Below are 15,006 nucleotides of genomic sequence, written 5' to 3'. Positions count from 1 at the left end.
CTAACAATGGGCAATACTGCTTATAACGATTCTAGGAAATAAATAAAAAAAATCAACCTACAAATATAGCGATTGGATGAACAGGAAATAAAAAAAAATATTTTTAATTGTGTTGTGTCCCCTGAAAAATGTAATACAATACTTACACCCACATATATACATACACCTAGTCATTGGCGATACTTACCAAATACTCGCTCATCATTGATATTTTTTATACAGAACCAAAGCCCTGCAGGAAATGTACACACTAATATATGAAGGTCAAAGAAGAAGGAAACCCATGTTGTTGGCTGATGTTCAGATACTGAAGCAATAATAGGGATGTGAATTTTGGCATACCTATTTAATAAAAAATATATATATTAGCCATGTTATTTCAGTGAAGAGTCATCAGCAGAGGAAAATACAGAATTGCAATTGTAATAGAGACTGGTAAATCTGGCAGATGAAATGTTACATTTGTTGCTATTCCATGAGAACAATGTTGCCAAGAGCCAGCTGATGAAGTCACAAAACCTCATGTTAATAGCAATCTGGTTGTAGGCTTAACTCTGGTCATTCTTGATCTGCTAAACTGATGATAATTTTACAAGGATCTAAAAGGTATAAAGGGAGCTTTAATTACAATTAGATTCCTAATCACATCAGAGAGCACCTGTCAAGTGCCTCGGTACCAATTGAATCAAACTAGGGCTGTGCCTTGCAACATTACGGGTCAGTCTGTGCTCAGATGCCAGATAATCCCCGGCTGTTGATCTGGCTGGATTCCCACCCAGAATGTACAATGATGCCAGTCAGCTGCAATCACGTAACAGCTCGGTGCAATAAACGTAGTGAAAGAGGAATACTAGTACATTATTCACAATTCTTTTTCAGGCTTTGAAAAAAAAAAAACTGCATCAGAACATTATACACGCCTGGCTAATAGAAACAGTTCATTGTCCTTATAAAGTAGAAACATGTATTGGGTAACTGCCATACCTTTTACGTACATGGTACTGGTAAGGAGTTTTAGGTTAGAGTTAGAATTATACTTATACAGGAAATGGTCACAATTATCACCAATCCACACTAAACTCACCCTGTATCCCAAAGGGAATAAAATCTTCCACTCCAAGGAGCTATGTATCCTGTAACATAATAAAATGTTCTCGTATTAGAAACATGCACAAAGACTTAAAAAATTCCTTTTATTTTCATGCAAATCGCTTGAAAATGAACAGTGAATAAATACCATAAAACCACACATATAGGCAATGGTATTTTCTTTACTTTCTGGCAGATGTAGGAAATAATTTTTTCCAGGCAACTTACAATTGGCACTTGGTTCCATAAGGTTGCTGCAAATTGTTATTACATTATAAATTGCATAAGGAGATTCGGGCAAAAGTGTAAGTGTTCAATCAGCACAAAGAATAAATTAACCAAGGGCTCCCATCTCCTGAAATCACTTTATATGGAACCGTATGACTATATAGATGTACCAGATTGGGTGAGGCCCACCACCTTATTATGTGGATAGATACTGTATGTATGAGAAGCTCTACTTTCTGAAAGCTAGCACTTGAATATCTGCAAAGTTACAAGAAAGAAGTGTTTTTCTTCAATACAAATGGCAAATAACCCAATATTTGGAGCTAGAAAATCATTCAAATTAAAACAGAGTGGCTTATATGTAGTTATGTTGGTTAATGTGGACAGGTGACCACTATTGGCCTGTTTGGGTGCCAGGGGACTCACTGGCAGTCGTGATTCCGACAATCATTACCCCGACGTGGGAATCCCGATTGCTAAAAAGCCAGACACACGGGCAGCGGCTATTCTCCCTCGTGGGGGTCCATGACCCCCATAGAGGGAAATAAAATAGGTGGCTAGAGTAGCGAGCCACTGTGCCCACAGCATGGTGAACCCATAAGGGGCTTCGTTGTGCTTCCCCCGCTGTCTGAGTCCCCGCCATCGGGATTCCAATGTTGGGCTAATGACTGTTGGAATCCCGACTGTTGGGGTGTTATGCCACACCTGCCTGTTTATGGCAATCTCTCCACAGCATTAACATGCAATAGTTACATGAGTCCCTGCTTGGGTGAGATCTCATCTTATTTGACTACCTACATGTGTGGATCAGTGCCCATATTGCTGTGGCCAAGTAGTAGAATATACCCATGTGCGAACAATTTAAAAGGTCTAGAAAGTTAAAAAAAAAATTAAAGTGAACGTTTATTTGTAATCTGGAGGGGATGACATTTAATGTTTTAGGTGCACCAAAATAAAATCTCTTGCCTCCCAACCAAAAAAGTTATGTGCAGCCCCTGATGGGTTTAAATTTTTTATTTTTGCTATTAAGTATGGCTAGATTGGCAAATTCCTCATGTTACTGATGTGTTGCTGAGTGGCTCCTACTAGCGCCATCTTTGGCATACGAACTCCTATGGAAATGCCCAAAAGGAACCAGGAGGGGAATGTTAAATTTTGTGTTACATATTGGAAAAAGCATCACTTGAGCAAATATTAAGCTACATATAACCAAAATAAACAGAGGACTTTCCCCCCCAAAAAAACACTTGTCAGGCAAACAGTACTTAACAAAAACACTTTCACCATTTCATATAGTAACCCAACACCTAATTACCTGTGTAAGTCAAATAGATAACTGTTAGGAACACCACTCCAGCAGCCAGAGACACTCCCAGGAAGAAGAGCGTCTGGAACTCCTGCTTTGTCAGCTTATCTCTCAGATACTGTAGGAAGGCGTACGCTTGCAGCAGAGCAAAGACCCCTAAGATGGGATAGAAGAGCAGCTTTACTAATGAAGAGAGAGGCAGTTACATCTGTTATGTCTACATCTAGGATCTTTGAGAAAGAAAATTTATTTGGGCTATTAAGAAATATTTTGAGATACCAAAAATCAATGTTATATTCTAAATAATATAAAAATGGATATAGATGTATGCATTAGTTGGTGGTTTGGGATGTTACTACTATGTAGAGCTTATTTGTGACCAGCTGCACTGGATACAAATAGCAGCTACCTGCCTCCCCTTGAGATTCTAAGAATTTGTAGAAAAATATCAAACAGTACCAATTCTGGAGCTAGATGAAGGTAGTCTATCAAATGTTCTGGAGAATAATTATGGAGTTGTAGCCAAAATATGTAAACTAGTGGGCAGAACCATAGACAATGGAGTAGGTCAGCTTGAGGCAAATGAAAATTTAGTCTACACATTGCTTTTTGACAGGTCCCTTTAAAAAGGGACCCGTTTGGCAGGAAGGAGACTGCACATTTAAATCTATGGCTGCGTATAGACATTGCGTTTTAGTAGGATGCAGTCGAACCGGAGCTGTTTAGAAGGATGCGTACTCAAGAAGATATATACACAAGCCTGTGGCATCCTGCTAAAACGCAAAGTGTAGACACAAGAAACTGCATCCTGCTAAACAGGATCCTGCTCAACAGCATCCTGCTAAAACACAATGTGTAGACGCACCCTTAAAGCAATATTGGGCCACAGGAAAGTTCCACATGGCACGCAACTGATGTGGGGAGTCTCTCAGTTGCCTCTTAGAACACGAAAAGCTGTTTATTTGATCAGCCAACACTGCTCACCCTTCATATCCTACACAGGGTAAAAGGGTATGCAGCATTGCTTACTTTGGACAAGACTATTTTACTATGCAAAAGCTTGAAAAACAACATTTGTATTTCAAAAATCTAATTAAAAAAAACATACATTTCTGTAAAAAAAATTTTTTTTTAAGTTGCTACTCAATCTTGCAGTATGGATTGGGGACCTTGCATCTGACATACATCTCCATAATTATTAAACATATGTTTTACCACATATATTATGCACCTTTTAATAGAAACAAACATAATGAAAAGCGTTAAGAATTTGCCTAAGGAAACATTAAAGAACAAAACATGGAAAGGGTTACAGGATATTTTTACTATACTAGCAAGTCAGTAACGGGCCATATAATTCTAGCAACCTGTAGTGGTTGCACAGAGCTCACCACTATAGAAGTAATAATTTACATGACTTCACCCATGAATACATACCCGCAGCTGCCATGTGCTCACTTGTACGGATAGGCTGGAAGCCAACAAATGGAATTTGCATGGATAATATTAAACCCAGAATGTAAAAAGTACTGTATGCTGCAGAGGGAGAGAAAAAAACAAAACAAAAAGAGATTTCAGGGAGTACTTAAACAAAAAGTTACCCTAAACGAAGTACATCAACTTATTTTTTTTCTTTATTTAATAGAACAATTGCATTTGATCAGGACTGCTGACCATTTTGTAATCACCCAAAGCAATTTGGTTCCGTTATGTTCTCTAAACTGGCTATTCAAACACTAGTCACATATGTATGTTTGTTCCAATTCCCATGTGCCCACACAATTTGTGACACAGACAGTCACCCCTGCTTCTTGCCTCACTGTAAGGCAAAGAGATGGATTACTTGGCTTTATACCAGTTTACGGAAGCTCTGGATTGGTTTACTATTACAGACAGAAAAAAATAAAAATTACCAATATATCAGGATACTGATGACGAAGTTATTGAAATAAACTTCGAAACGTTGATTGCATCTCCATCTTGAGAGCCTTTTTTGAAGTGAGTGCCGCCCTACCTGTTTCACTACCATTGGACCCCCTTGCTGGGAGTATCCAGACGAAGGCACCACGAGTGAGTTTTTGACTAAGGTGTGATCACCCAAATCGTGACACATATACATATATACACATACATACATACATACATATAAAACAAAGCCTGCGCTCACACTCACTTAATGTCATTAGTGGGGGTACACATTTGATACTGTGTCCACATATAAGTCCAGAAAGCCCACAAAGTGGGGAAAGAGCACTCACCCAAAAAGAAGAATACTTTGAAAAAAAGTCACTTGTTTAATTCAAAACGGATATTCAGCAACAAGAAAAAATACTGAACCTGTGAGGTTCGTCCCAACGTTTTGGTCTAAAAGCAAGGACCTTGCATTAAGTTGTCCATCCCATGTCCTACGCCAGTGGTTCCCAAACATTTTGAATCACGGCACCCTAAAGTAACAGAATATTTTTCAAGGCACCCCTAGGCCAAAAGTTGGTTACTAATTTCAGGAAAAATATTAAATAAGTTGTGATTTAAATGTTTTCCTTAGGTCCACTTATGTGGTGAGAAACATGATTCACTTCTGTTTACCTACATATTCTTAATTGGAAGCCGCAAGCACTGATTTTACCCATTTCATTGGCCATAAATAACTTGAACTGATTCTGGACCACCAACCTGAGGCACCCCAGCAAGTGCTCCAAGGCACCCCAGGGAGCCTAGGTGCACAGTTTGGGAACCACTGTCCTAAGCCATGATCTGGATGGGTGACTATATACATGTGTCCCACTTTTTCATTGGCTACTTTAGTAGTCCTCGAGTCCTGTTAGAGAAAGTGCACTATAAAAATTAAACTTTACCGTACTTAATATAGGACTGAACTGCCTGACTATTAGCTATTTGATGCATATTAAATGGATTGGATTTCAATTTATACGGAGTGCTGCCTGATCTATGTCTGGCTTTGATGAATTCGGACTGGCACCCAGCTTCCTTTTGTCTTGTTTAGTGTGCGGATCCCACATGTTTCTCTATCTATATTTGTATGCGCACATGTATTTTTATTGTTTATTGTGTTATTATCCTACTATTTACCAGCCCCTCAAAATAACTGAACCCCTTTGGTTGGGGCCATCTAGTGGTCGCCATTGCACACAACACTAATTCACCCATAGAGGAGAGGTAGCCTTTTATTGTATTGTACTATTCAATTCACAACACCATTATAAATTCTCAATACACTTTTCCCCAATTGTTAGGAGAAAGAATTTCAAAACAGCACTGAGTGCAAGGTATCAGGCCATAGATTGCATGTGCCAAGTGGCTTGTACCCTTCATGGGTATTACTGTAAGTGTGTTTTCAGTAGTACAGAATACTCTGCTAAGAAGCCACAGAAACTAAGTAAAATGTATTCCTGTCCCTCAAAACGTAACATCCAAACTGGACAAAAAAAAAAAAAAAAAAGAATACATTTAACATAAACACAATGTAAACTGCACATACCGAGCACCTTTTCATGCAATCATAGGGAAGCACTGGAGACAGGCAGGTGGAGAGAATGCTAGTAATCAAGCTTCCACTTATGGAACCTGCTTAGGGCAGAAATCCTGTGAAACAAGAAACACTATTGTATGTAGGACCTAGTGTGCTGCAACGTTAAATAGCTTGGGCCTGTACAAAGGGGCTTACACACGTAGCAAAACGGGGATATGAGCACTCTGATCGAAGCTAGATCGTTCAGCACACAGCGCTGTGCTGATGAGCAATCAGTCAGGGCCAGCGCTGTCCGTGATTTACTGGATATATTCAGCATGCTGAATATTAATCGCCAGGGGCGAGAGTGAGGCGTGGGGTTGTGCATCGCTATTGTTACGGCCCTACACACGGAGAGATGCAGGGACATTTCTAAACAATCTAGTGAGATGACTTAGAAAATACCCGGGGATTGCTACGTGTAGGCCCCCTTAGACATAGTAAGGCCTGCAGAACCTTCCTACACAGATGTGGTAGTGAGACAGCAGAGTGAAAGCTTAAGCACATGATTTGGTTTCTGGTTCAGGCTCCTGAAATTCCCTAACAGGGAAAAAATATTTAATATTCAGTAAACATCAACCATAGCACCAATGCCTTTTTCTGAGGTATGTCAAGGAGAACAGGGCCTCTCGTCACACATTATTGTCCGTTTTATAATCAGTGTTTGTGAAAAGTAAAATAAACAGTCTTTAATAAAAATGTGTAATCGTAATTCCACTTAACTAGATGACAAAGCGTTCTCAATCATCGAATCAAACTAAGAAATCAAACTGTTTGAAATCAGCTAGGCAACAGACATAGTTAAAAAAATACTGATAAAGAATCTGATTTGTAAGCCACTTAACACAGAAATTGAGAGACGTAAAGCAAAAAAACTTTGAAGCGATTGTAGACATATGTTATTGCTGTAGATGTGTGTTGTTTCAATGAAGAGACTTATACGCCATTCACACCAGTCTTTTCCCCCCGGGAACAACCTGAGTAGTGCGGATGTGAATGGGCCCCCCGGCCAAAACCAGGGTATGGGGCGGTGTGAATTCAGTATCCCGTGCCCCTCATAGATGCATTGTCGCTCCACCCTGTGTGAGGTCACTTACCCAGCATTTGTGGTATGAAACTGGTATTATACACCTTTCACACCACACAAATAACCAGTGTCCGACCCGGGTCTCTGCGGTGTGAAAGCGCCATTTAGAAAAACCCAGCACCAGCAAACCAGCATTCCGACCCACTTTAAAAGAAGGGTTTTACCCGGGTCGGACCCAGGTTCCTGGGCAGTGTAAATGGGAAACCGTTTACACTATAGGAAGGAGGCATAGTCCTCTCCAAATCGCTGCCTCCTCCCTGCCCCCCAATGACGAGCTGCCACTCCACCCCCGTGTGAAGTCAGTGACCAGGCTTATTGCCGGGTTGCTGAGGGGTGCTTCATCCTACAAATGCTGTGTCGTTCTTTGGACTGACCAGTGTCAAAATCCTGGGTGCGACCCGACATTTGCGATGTTAAAAGGGGTATAATCTATAATATAATACATCATTCAGTACAATGGATTTAAAAGGGGTTTGGTTTCAGTTTTCAATGCATCACACAGACCTACTAAAGATGGCTGCATCTTAAATCAGAAATTGGGTTAAATGATTTTCCCTAAACAAGGTTTTATATAATAATTGTTAGGCTGCCATCCTGTGGAACTACTGGCACAATACAATGAGTCATTGGAAATGGCTTGCATGTAGATCAGTGTCATATGATTTATTTTGTCACATGCAGTTACAGCAAGCATGGAAACCGACCAATTTCCAGTTAATATGATTTCAGGCTATGCAGATTATAAGGCTGATAGCTGAGCACTCATGTTTGTGTATACAACCGCTAGTTACTGACAAACTCATTAGCATAGGGAAAGCACAAATCCCAAAAGGTTACATACAGTATGAGGGACACACACACACACACACACACACACACACACACACACACACACACACACTACTGTACTTTCACATAGGATGCAAAATTTAAACAGTTTTATCTTACATGGTAAGGGATAAATTGCAGGTTTGGTTTGAAAGAAATTGGACAGACAGTAACTAGATTGACAAGCATTAGGTCGACACCACTAGGTTGACATGCATGAACGTAGACATGGGTTAGGTCGACAGGTCATTAGATCGACACAAGCATTAGGTTGACATGGGAAAGGTTGACAGTCAAAAGGCCGACAGTTTCTCACTTGTTTTCTCCCGAATTGCGACAGTCGACATGGGCACTGGAACGCAGCGATGCGCTCGCCATGAGTCGGGCACGGTGACTAGCTGGGCTCGGCACACTATTTTATTCTCCCACCACGTCCTAGTGAGTGAAGGGCATGAAATACCGCCGGTCGGCACAAAAAGTGAAAAACCCCATGTCGACCTTTTGACTGTTGACCATCCCCATGTCAACCTAATGACCTGTCGACCTTCGACCTAGTTATTAGAGACCTAGTGACCGTGTCCCATTTGGAAGACATACAACCTGACCACAAAGCATCATCACTACACCCTACTTTCAAGTTAGTAGGTGACCCAAAATATACACATTCTGTAATGTTTCAAGTGATTGTGATTATGTACAAGCTTCAGCACAACAAGAATACATGACAGTACATGGGAATGCAGGGCCTAGGCTACTTGCCACATATAGCCTTTCATTCTCTTTATAACTGATGTATAATGTATCTAGTTTTAATTTGGTCTTGGACAATAAAAAAAGAAAGAAAAAAAATGAATATAAAAAAATTAAATGAAGCCTCTATCCTTAAAGTAATTAAAAAAAGAGATTAAAACAAAGTATTTGTTTTCTAAACAGAATATAATATGAAGGATTACATCTCATATAATGAACTGTATAAAAAGAAAAATAATAATGGAGTTAACAGAGAAGCTTTACACTGGTTCTTAATTACAAAAAGTAATTGGTTGTAAGCATGGGTTTTGTTTTCTTTGTAGCTCAGAAGAACCTTATCAAAGGCCAACACTCGTAAGTAATGGTTTCTGTTCAGCAAGGAAGCAGCAGGGATATGGGGTCAGTGCAGAACATGCATCAGGAACACTTTTCATTGGCGGTGATTGGATTTGGATTTTTTATCAGGCATTTTCCACACAGTATGAGAATGCAACACTCCACAATATGATGAGAATAATGGTCAATGGGCCTTATTCTAGTTCACTCTTAGACACAAATTCTCAAATGGACAAAACCATGTGCCCTGCCGGTGGGGCAGATATAACATGTGCAGAGAGAATTAGATTTGGGTGGGGTTTTTCTTCAAAGTGAGATCTATATTACAGTGTAAAAATAAAGCAGTCAGTATTTTCCCTGCACAGAAACAAAATAACTTGCGCAAATCTAATTCTCTCTGCAACCGTTACATCTGCCCCCTGCAGTGCACATGGTTTTGTCCATCTGAGAGGGAATTTGACTCTAAGAGTGAACTAGAATAATGCCCAATATACTTGGTGGGGTTTATTTATTCATTCTGTTTTGGCAATCAATCATGTATTCTCTTTTACAAATATTCCTAAAAAAGGGAAGGGGCACTGAGAAGGTACCGGGGTCTGCCCGCAAAGTGATAGAATAATGTAGACGTTTGCACACATAAATCTTAGGGAAATGCCACAATAAATATATTAGACTTGAACATCCACGCTGACGCCGACTGTAGAGCAGTAAAGTGTCCTGAAGAATGGCAAGCGAAGCGGTACACTAATTGGGGGTCCACGTGATCAGGTGTCTACATGGACATGCCAAAGAAAAAAAATGGGAAAAAACGCATTGACCTTTGAGCGTGTTTACGATATGTCGCTGTCAACCTAATAAACCAGGTCTCTATTACCATATTGTTTTAAAAGGTGTTTTTTTCATATACTAAATTACTGATTTAGTAAACAGTAATTTAGGCAAAGCTGAAATCCCTAATAACCGTCGCCCTCCACACTGAAAAATTATCTTTAAATTGTGTTCATTTCCAAGCGTCAGCATTTTATGTTTTGCAGGCGTAAGGATCAGTCCGCACGCCAACTATTTCCCATGATGATCAGCAACAATTTTACCAAGAAAATGATCATCTCTTTCTGACAACTATTCATTTCACATCACCCCTCGGATCCTATATCTTATCAGTCTGACAACAGCAATCAGCTGCAGCTGACCACGTATATACAGCACATCTATTCTTTCAGATCAACGGCTTTATCGTTTCAACAGTTACTTAGTACACGTAATACCAGACAAATAACTACAACCATGAAGTTAAGGCATTGCCAAAAAAGCTGTTAAATCGGAAAATTTCCACTAATCTGATCCAAAAATGCTTGACATTAAAAAGACTGATTCACAATTGCACGCAATGCAGCCATAGCGGTGGCTTTTCTTCTGTAAGCAGTCAGCCAGAACTGTTGGAAATGCACAGCCCTACACACCCAGTTGTTAGAGTATCTTAAATTATGGGTATGGATCATTGAGTAGACAGCAGGATGGTCCGCATGCATTAAGGTCTATAGTCAAAAGTTCGACAAAGGGGTTTTCTTTCAAATTTCTACACAGTCGACATGGACACTGAAATGTAGTGCTGCACTGGCCATGGTTCGGGCACGGTGCCTCACTATGATCGGCACACAATTTTATTCCTGCACCACGCCCTAGTGCAGGGCTGGGCAACACCGGCCCTCCAGATGTTAATGAATTACACATCCCAGGATGCTTTGCATTAGTTTTGCTATGTGGCCATGCTGAAACTGATGCAAGGCATGCTGGGATGTGTAGTTCATCAACATCTGAAGGGCCGGTGTTGCCCAGCCCTGCCCTAGTGGATGGTGGGGCACATGTCGGCACAAAAAAAAAAAAAAAGTGGAAAAACCCCATTTCGACCTAATGCTTGTGTCGATCTTCCTGCTGGTCGACCATCATGCTGTGTGACGGTATCCCTCCATTACTATGGGTATGTGAGTCAAGAGATCGGTATAAAATAGCTGGCTCTTTGCATAGGCTTACCTCTGCACAGGCCGCAATTCTCTGTGCCTGACCGAGATGCACTTGGCCTAATATAAGAGTGAGTACCACATTGACCCAATAAGACACAAGCAGAGGTCCGGCTGATTTTCATGTTACTCTGAATAAAGAGATGTATAGTGTACGGTGGCCAGTATCGGCCAGTATCGACCACGTGTATTGTGAAAACTGTAGTTTTCTTATGTGAATTGTTAAAAAGGTTTAAAAAAAAAATGGGGCTAAAGATATATATACACTCAACAATCTAATTCGAAAAAGGGGATAATTTGTGCACTCATTTATATTCAGAGTATATAAATAAACAAGTTGCAAAGAGATAGAATCACAACTCTAAAAGCCCAAATCCCAAAGGAAATAGGTGAGATTCTAGACACTGATAATGGTTGTTATTTGAGGATTATAGTGAACAAGTAAAGGTGCCCACACACTAGAACGATTTTTTAGCCGATTGTCCGATTTTCGATAAATCGGCCGATATATCGTACGATATTTACCGATAATCGGTCGAAAAATCGGCCGATATCGGTCCGATGCACGCTCCCGAGGATCTTTAGCTGAATCTTCTGATCTTACGTGCTGCACAAAAGATCAGAAGATTTAACAAAAGATCCATAGGAACGGACACGGGATCTTAAGAAAAATCTTTCGTAAAGATGTTCGCTTGCCTGAAATCTTTGGTCCAGGGCGGACCAAAGATTTGAAGGCTAATTTATGCGCACATCTTAAGATCGCAGATCTTTCTAGTGTGTGGGCACCTTAAGAGTATACGAGGCTGAAGTTCGCTTCTTATTCAGAACATTCAGTTTTGCAAGGGTTAACGAGCGTTGGCCAACAAATTTGCACCAATTGCATATAACCCACATGTACTTTGGCTTGCCCAACACTGGTTTGGGCATGAAATATGCTGGCAAAGTGGTCACATAGACCTTATAATGATTTGCTATTTTGAATAAGTAGCTGATGTTTTGCAAGGGTTAACGGGTCTTGGACAACAAATTAGACATGTGAATTCAACAGAGAGGATTCAATTACATATGTATTTTGCCTTGCCCAACACTGGTTTGGGCATGAAGTACGTTGGCAAAGTGGACATCTCAACACCATCATTTACTATTTTGAATAAGTACCTGCAGTTTTGAAGGGTTAATGAGTCTTGGGCAACAAATATGATACCTAATATCAACAGAGAGGTGTCACTTTCATATGACCCACATGTTTATTGCCTTGCCCAAAACTGGTTTGGGATTAAAATATGCTGTCAAATTGGGCACATACACCATACAATGATTTGCTATTTTGACTAAGTAGCTAATGTTTTTAAAGGGTTACTGTGTCGTGGGCAACAAATTTGACACCTGAAATCAACAGAGTAGAGTCAATTGCATAAAATCAATGTATTTTGCCTTGCCCAACACGGTTTTGGGCATGAGGTACGGTGGCAAAATTACAGCACCTTATTCAAAATTGTAAATCATAATATGGTGTATGTGCCCAATTTGCCAGCATATTTCATGCCCAAACCAGTGTTGGGCAAGGCAAAATACATGAGTGACATATGCAATAGAAACCCTCTTTGTTGATTTCAGGTGTCAAAATTGTTGCCCAAGACTCGTTAACCCTTGCAATACTGCAGCTACTTATTCAAAATGGTAAATTATAGTGTTAAGGTGCCCATTTTGCCAGGGTACTTCATTCCCAAAATAGTGTTGGGCAAGGCTAAATACATATGATTTGTATGCAATTGACGCCCCTCTGGATTTCAGGTGTCAAATTTATTGCCCAAGACTTGTTAACCCTTGAAAAACTGCTTCTACTTATTCAAAATAGTAAATCATAATATGGTGTATGTGCCCAATTTGCCAGCATATTTCATGCCCAAACCAGTGTTGGGAAAGGCAATATACACGTGTCCTATGCAAGAGGCCCCTCTGTTGATTTCAGGTGTCAAATTTGTTGCCCATGTAAAATTGAATGTTCTGAATAAGAACCTGGAGTGTGAGTAAGAAGCTAACTACAGCTTAGAGAATTAGGACTTCGAATCTGGAAGATTTACCTAAATAACGTGCACTAAATAAATCAAAGACTGTAAGCCAATCACAGTTATGTAGCAGGAATAGGAACGGTTATTTGTTATTTTCCTTTACTGTAAATACATACATACTTACATGTGAGTAGAATTGGAAATTCACAAAAAAAATGCAGAAGAAATTTGGTCACAAAAAGCACAAACATGCATGACCCTGGGATCCACATGGTACAGTTGCGATTGGTGGAGAGGCACCTTGTAAATCCTAAACCCTTGGAGACTACAGTGGGCCCTGCTAGACTGCGTAATAGCAAAGCATAGGCTTTCGTATGCACAGAACACAGTGTAAGTGGAGACATTACATGAGGTATATAAGATTTGGCAGCTCAGAAAGTATTTAGCGTGAGGAGAAAAGTCTCTATCTATGGACGAATGTGATAAGAGGATGGGTTAAATAAATAAGAAGCACCGATTCTAGTAGAAAACGCAACAAAGACAAAAACCCTTTGGGGGAAAGATTTAATCGGATTAACAATGTAGGCTAGTGGTGAAGTGTGTGACTGGCGAGACAGAGTAGGTGGGTGCAATGCAGTTTCAGAATGCCTGCCAGCAGTAACTACTTCCTCAGCACTTGTAGGAAAAGACAGACATGTATTTGCAGACCGATGATGGAAGCAGTGGGAAAACAGGGATTCATGTGAGATCTAGCATACAAAAATATACTGCTTACCTATGTAGACTCTTTTGCTGTAACGTTGCATCAATAGCAACACAAACACGTGAAGTGGAATAAGATTAATGATAAACACATAGCCACCCCAGGCCGACACCTAGAAGATAGAGAAGCAGTATAAATGGCAAGCAATTTTGCTTTCCTCAACATGCTGCCAAGAACTTGCCCTGACATATCAAATCATGAAAACTAGTTTAACAACCGTTGGCTGCAGTAACTTTTTAGGTTAATCAATATGAAATTATTGACAGGGTGCAGCCAATTACATGGAGGTGCTAGCCTGTGTCAGCAAATAGAGGTGGGGCTACAGAGCTGCAAGGGCCAATCTGTGTAACCTCACAGATGGTCCAATGCTGCCTCTTAGGATGCAGCACTGCAATTAAAGATACTGTCAGTCCTGTTAGACTCACTGGTAAAGTCCATGGTTTTAGGCACCCCACACGCCCACTCTCTAATTTCTACTCAAATTGGCACTCGCTGGCCCTGGTCTCTCAACTCTAACTTTTAGGTTCCAACAGATCCAGTTTTTTATACTACACCGGACAGACTCTATTGCCTTGGTAGCATTTCTACCCCCGGTATGCCTTAAGTGTGGTACATTGGACGGCTTATTTTGGCACTTACTTTGGCCATGCCCCCATATATAGCAGCCTTCTGGTCAGGAGTTATTGAGGTTATCCTAAACACAGGCATACCGAGGGATGTCCTCTGACCTGCAGTATGTATATTCGCTGCCCTTGAGGAGGGCTCCTTAGACTCTCCGACCAGGCGCTATGTGATAAATCTGTGCACCCTAGCCAAGGTGTGCATTGCCAGAATGTGGCTTGCTAAGAATTACTACTTGGCTTAGGCTAGTTAAAGAAACTATTTCTCATGAGAAATTTACATATTAAGCCAGGAAGGCCTGCCATAAGTTCCAGGCAGTCTGGTCCAGGTGGCTTGACTCACAATATGTTTCTAGTGAAACATGAGTCTCAGAGACCCAATTTTTCCCTGCTGCCGACCACCATTTCTATATACCCATGCATATACAGTATGTACCTAT

The 15,006-nt window shown here is 40.5% G+C and overlaps 1 protein-coding gene across 1 annotated transcript in view; it reads right to left on the bottom strand.

Annotated features, from left to right (window-relative positions):
* The window catches only part of STT3B (STT3 oligosaccharyltransferase complex catalytic subunit B), a 110,123-nt gene that overhangs the window by 29,274 nt on the left and 65,843 nt on the right, over positions 1-15,006 (bottom strand). The window contains exons 5-9 of the mRNA XM_083188649.1: positions 13,959-14,058; positions 4,061-4,159; positions 2,633-2,779; positions 1,085-1,133; positions 188-342 (exon numbers count right to left, since the gene is read on the bottom strand). Coding sequence (XP_083044775.1) covers positions 188-342; positions 1,085-1,133; positions 2,633-2,779; positions 4,061-4,159; positions 13,959-14,058 — 550 coding nt within the window. The remainder of the gene's footprint in view (positions 1-187; positions 343-1,084; positions 1,134-2,632; positions 2,780-4,060; positions 4,160-13,958; positions 14,059-15,006) is intronic.

The sequence above is a fragment of the Crinia signifera genome, chromosome 5 (genome assembly GCF_055691185.1).
Source record: "Crinia signifera chromosome 5, ASM5569118v1, whole genome shotgun sequence".
Taxonomy (NCBI): Eukaryota; Metazoa; Chordata; class Amphibia; order Anura; family Myobatrachidae; genus Crinia; species Crinia signifera.
This window is presented reverse-complemented; position numbering and strand designations above follow the sequence as displayed.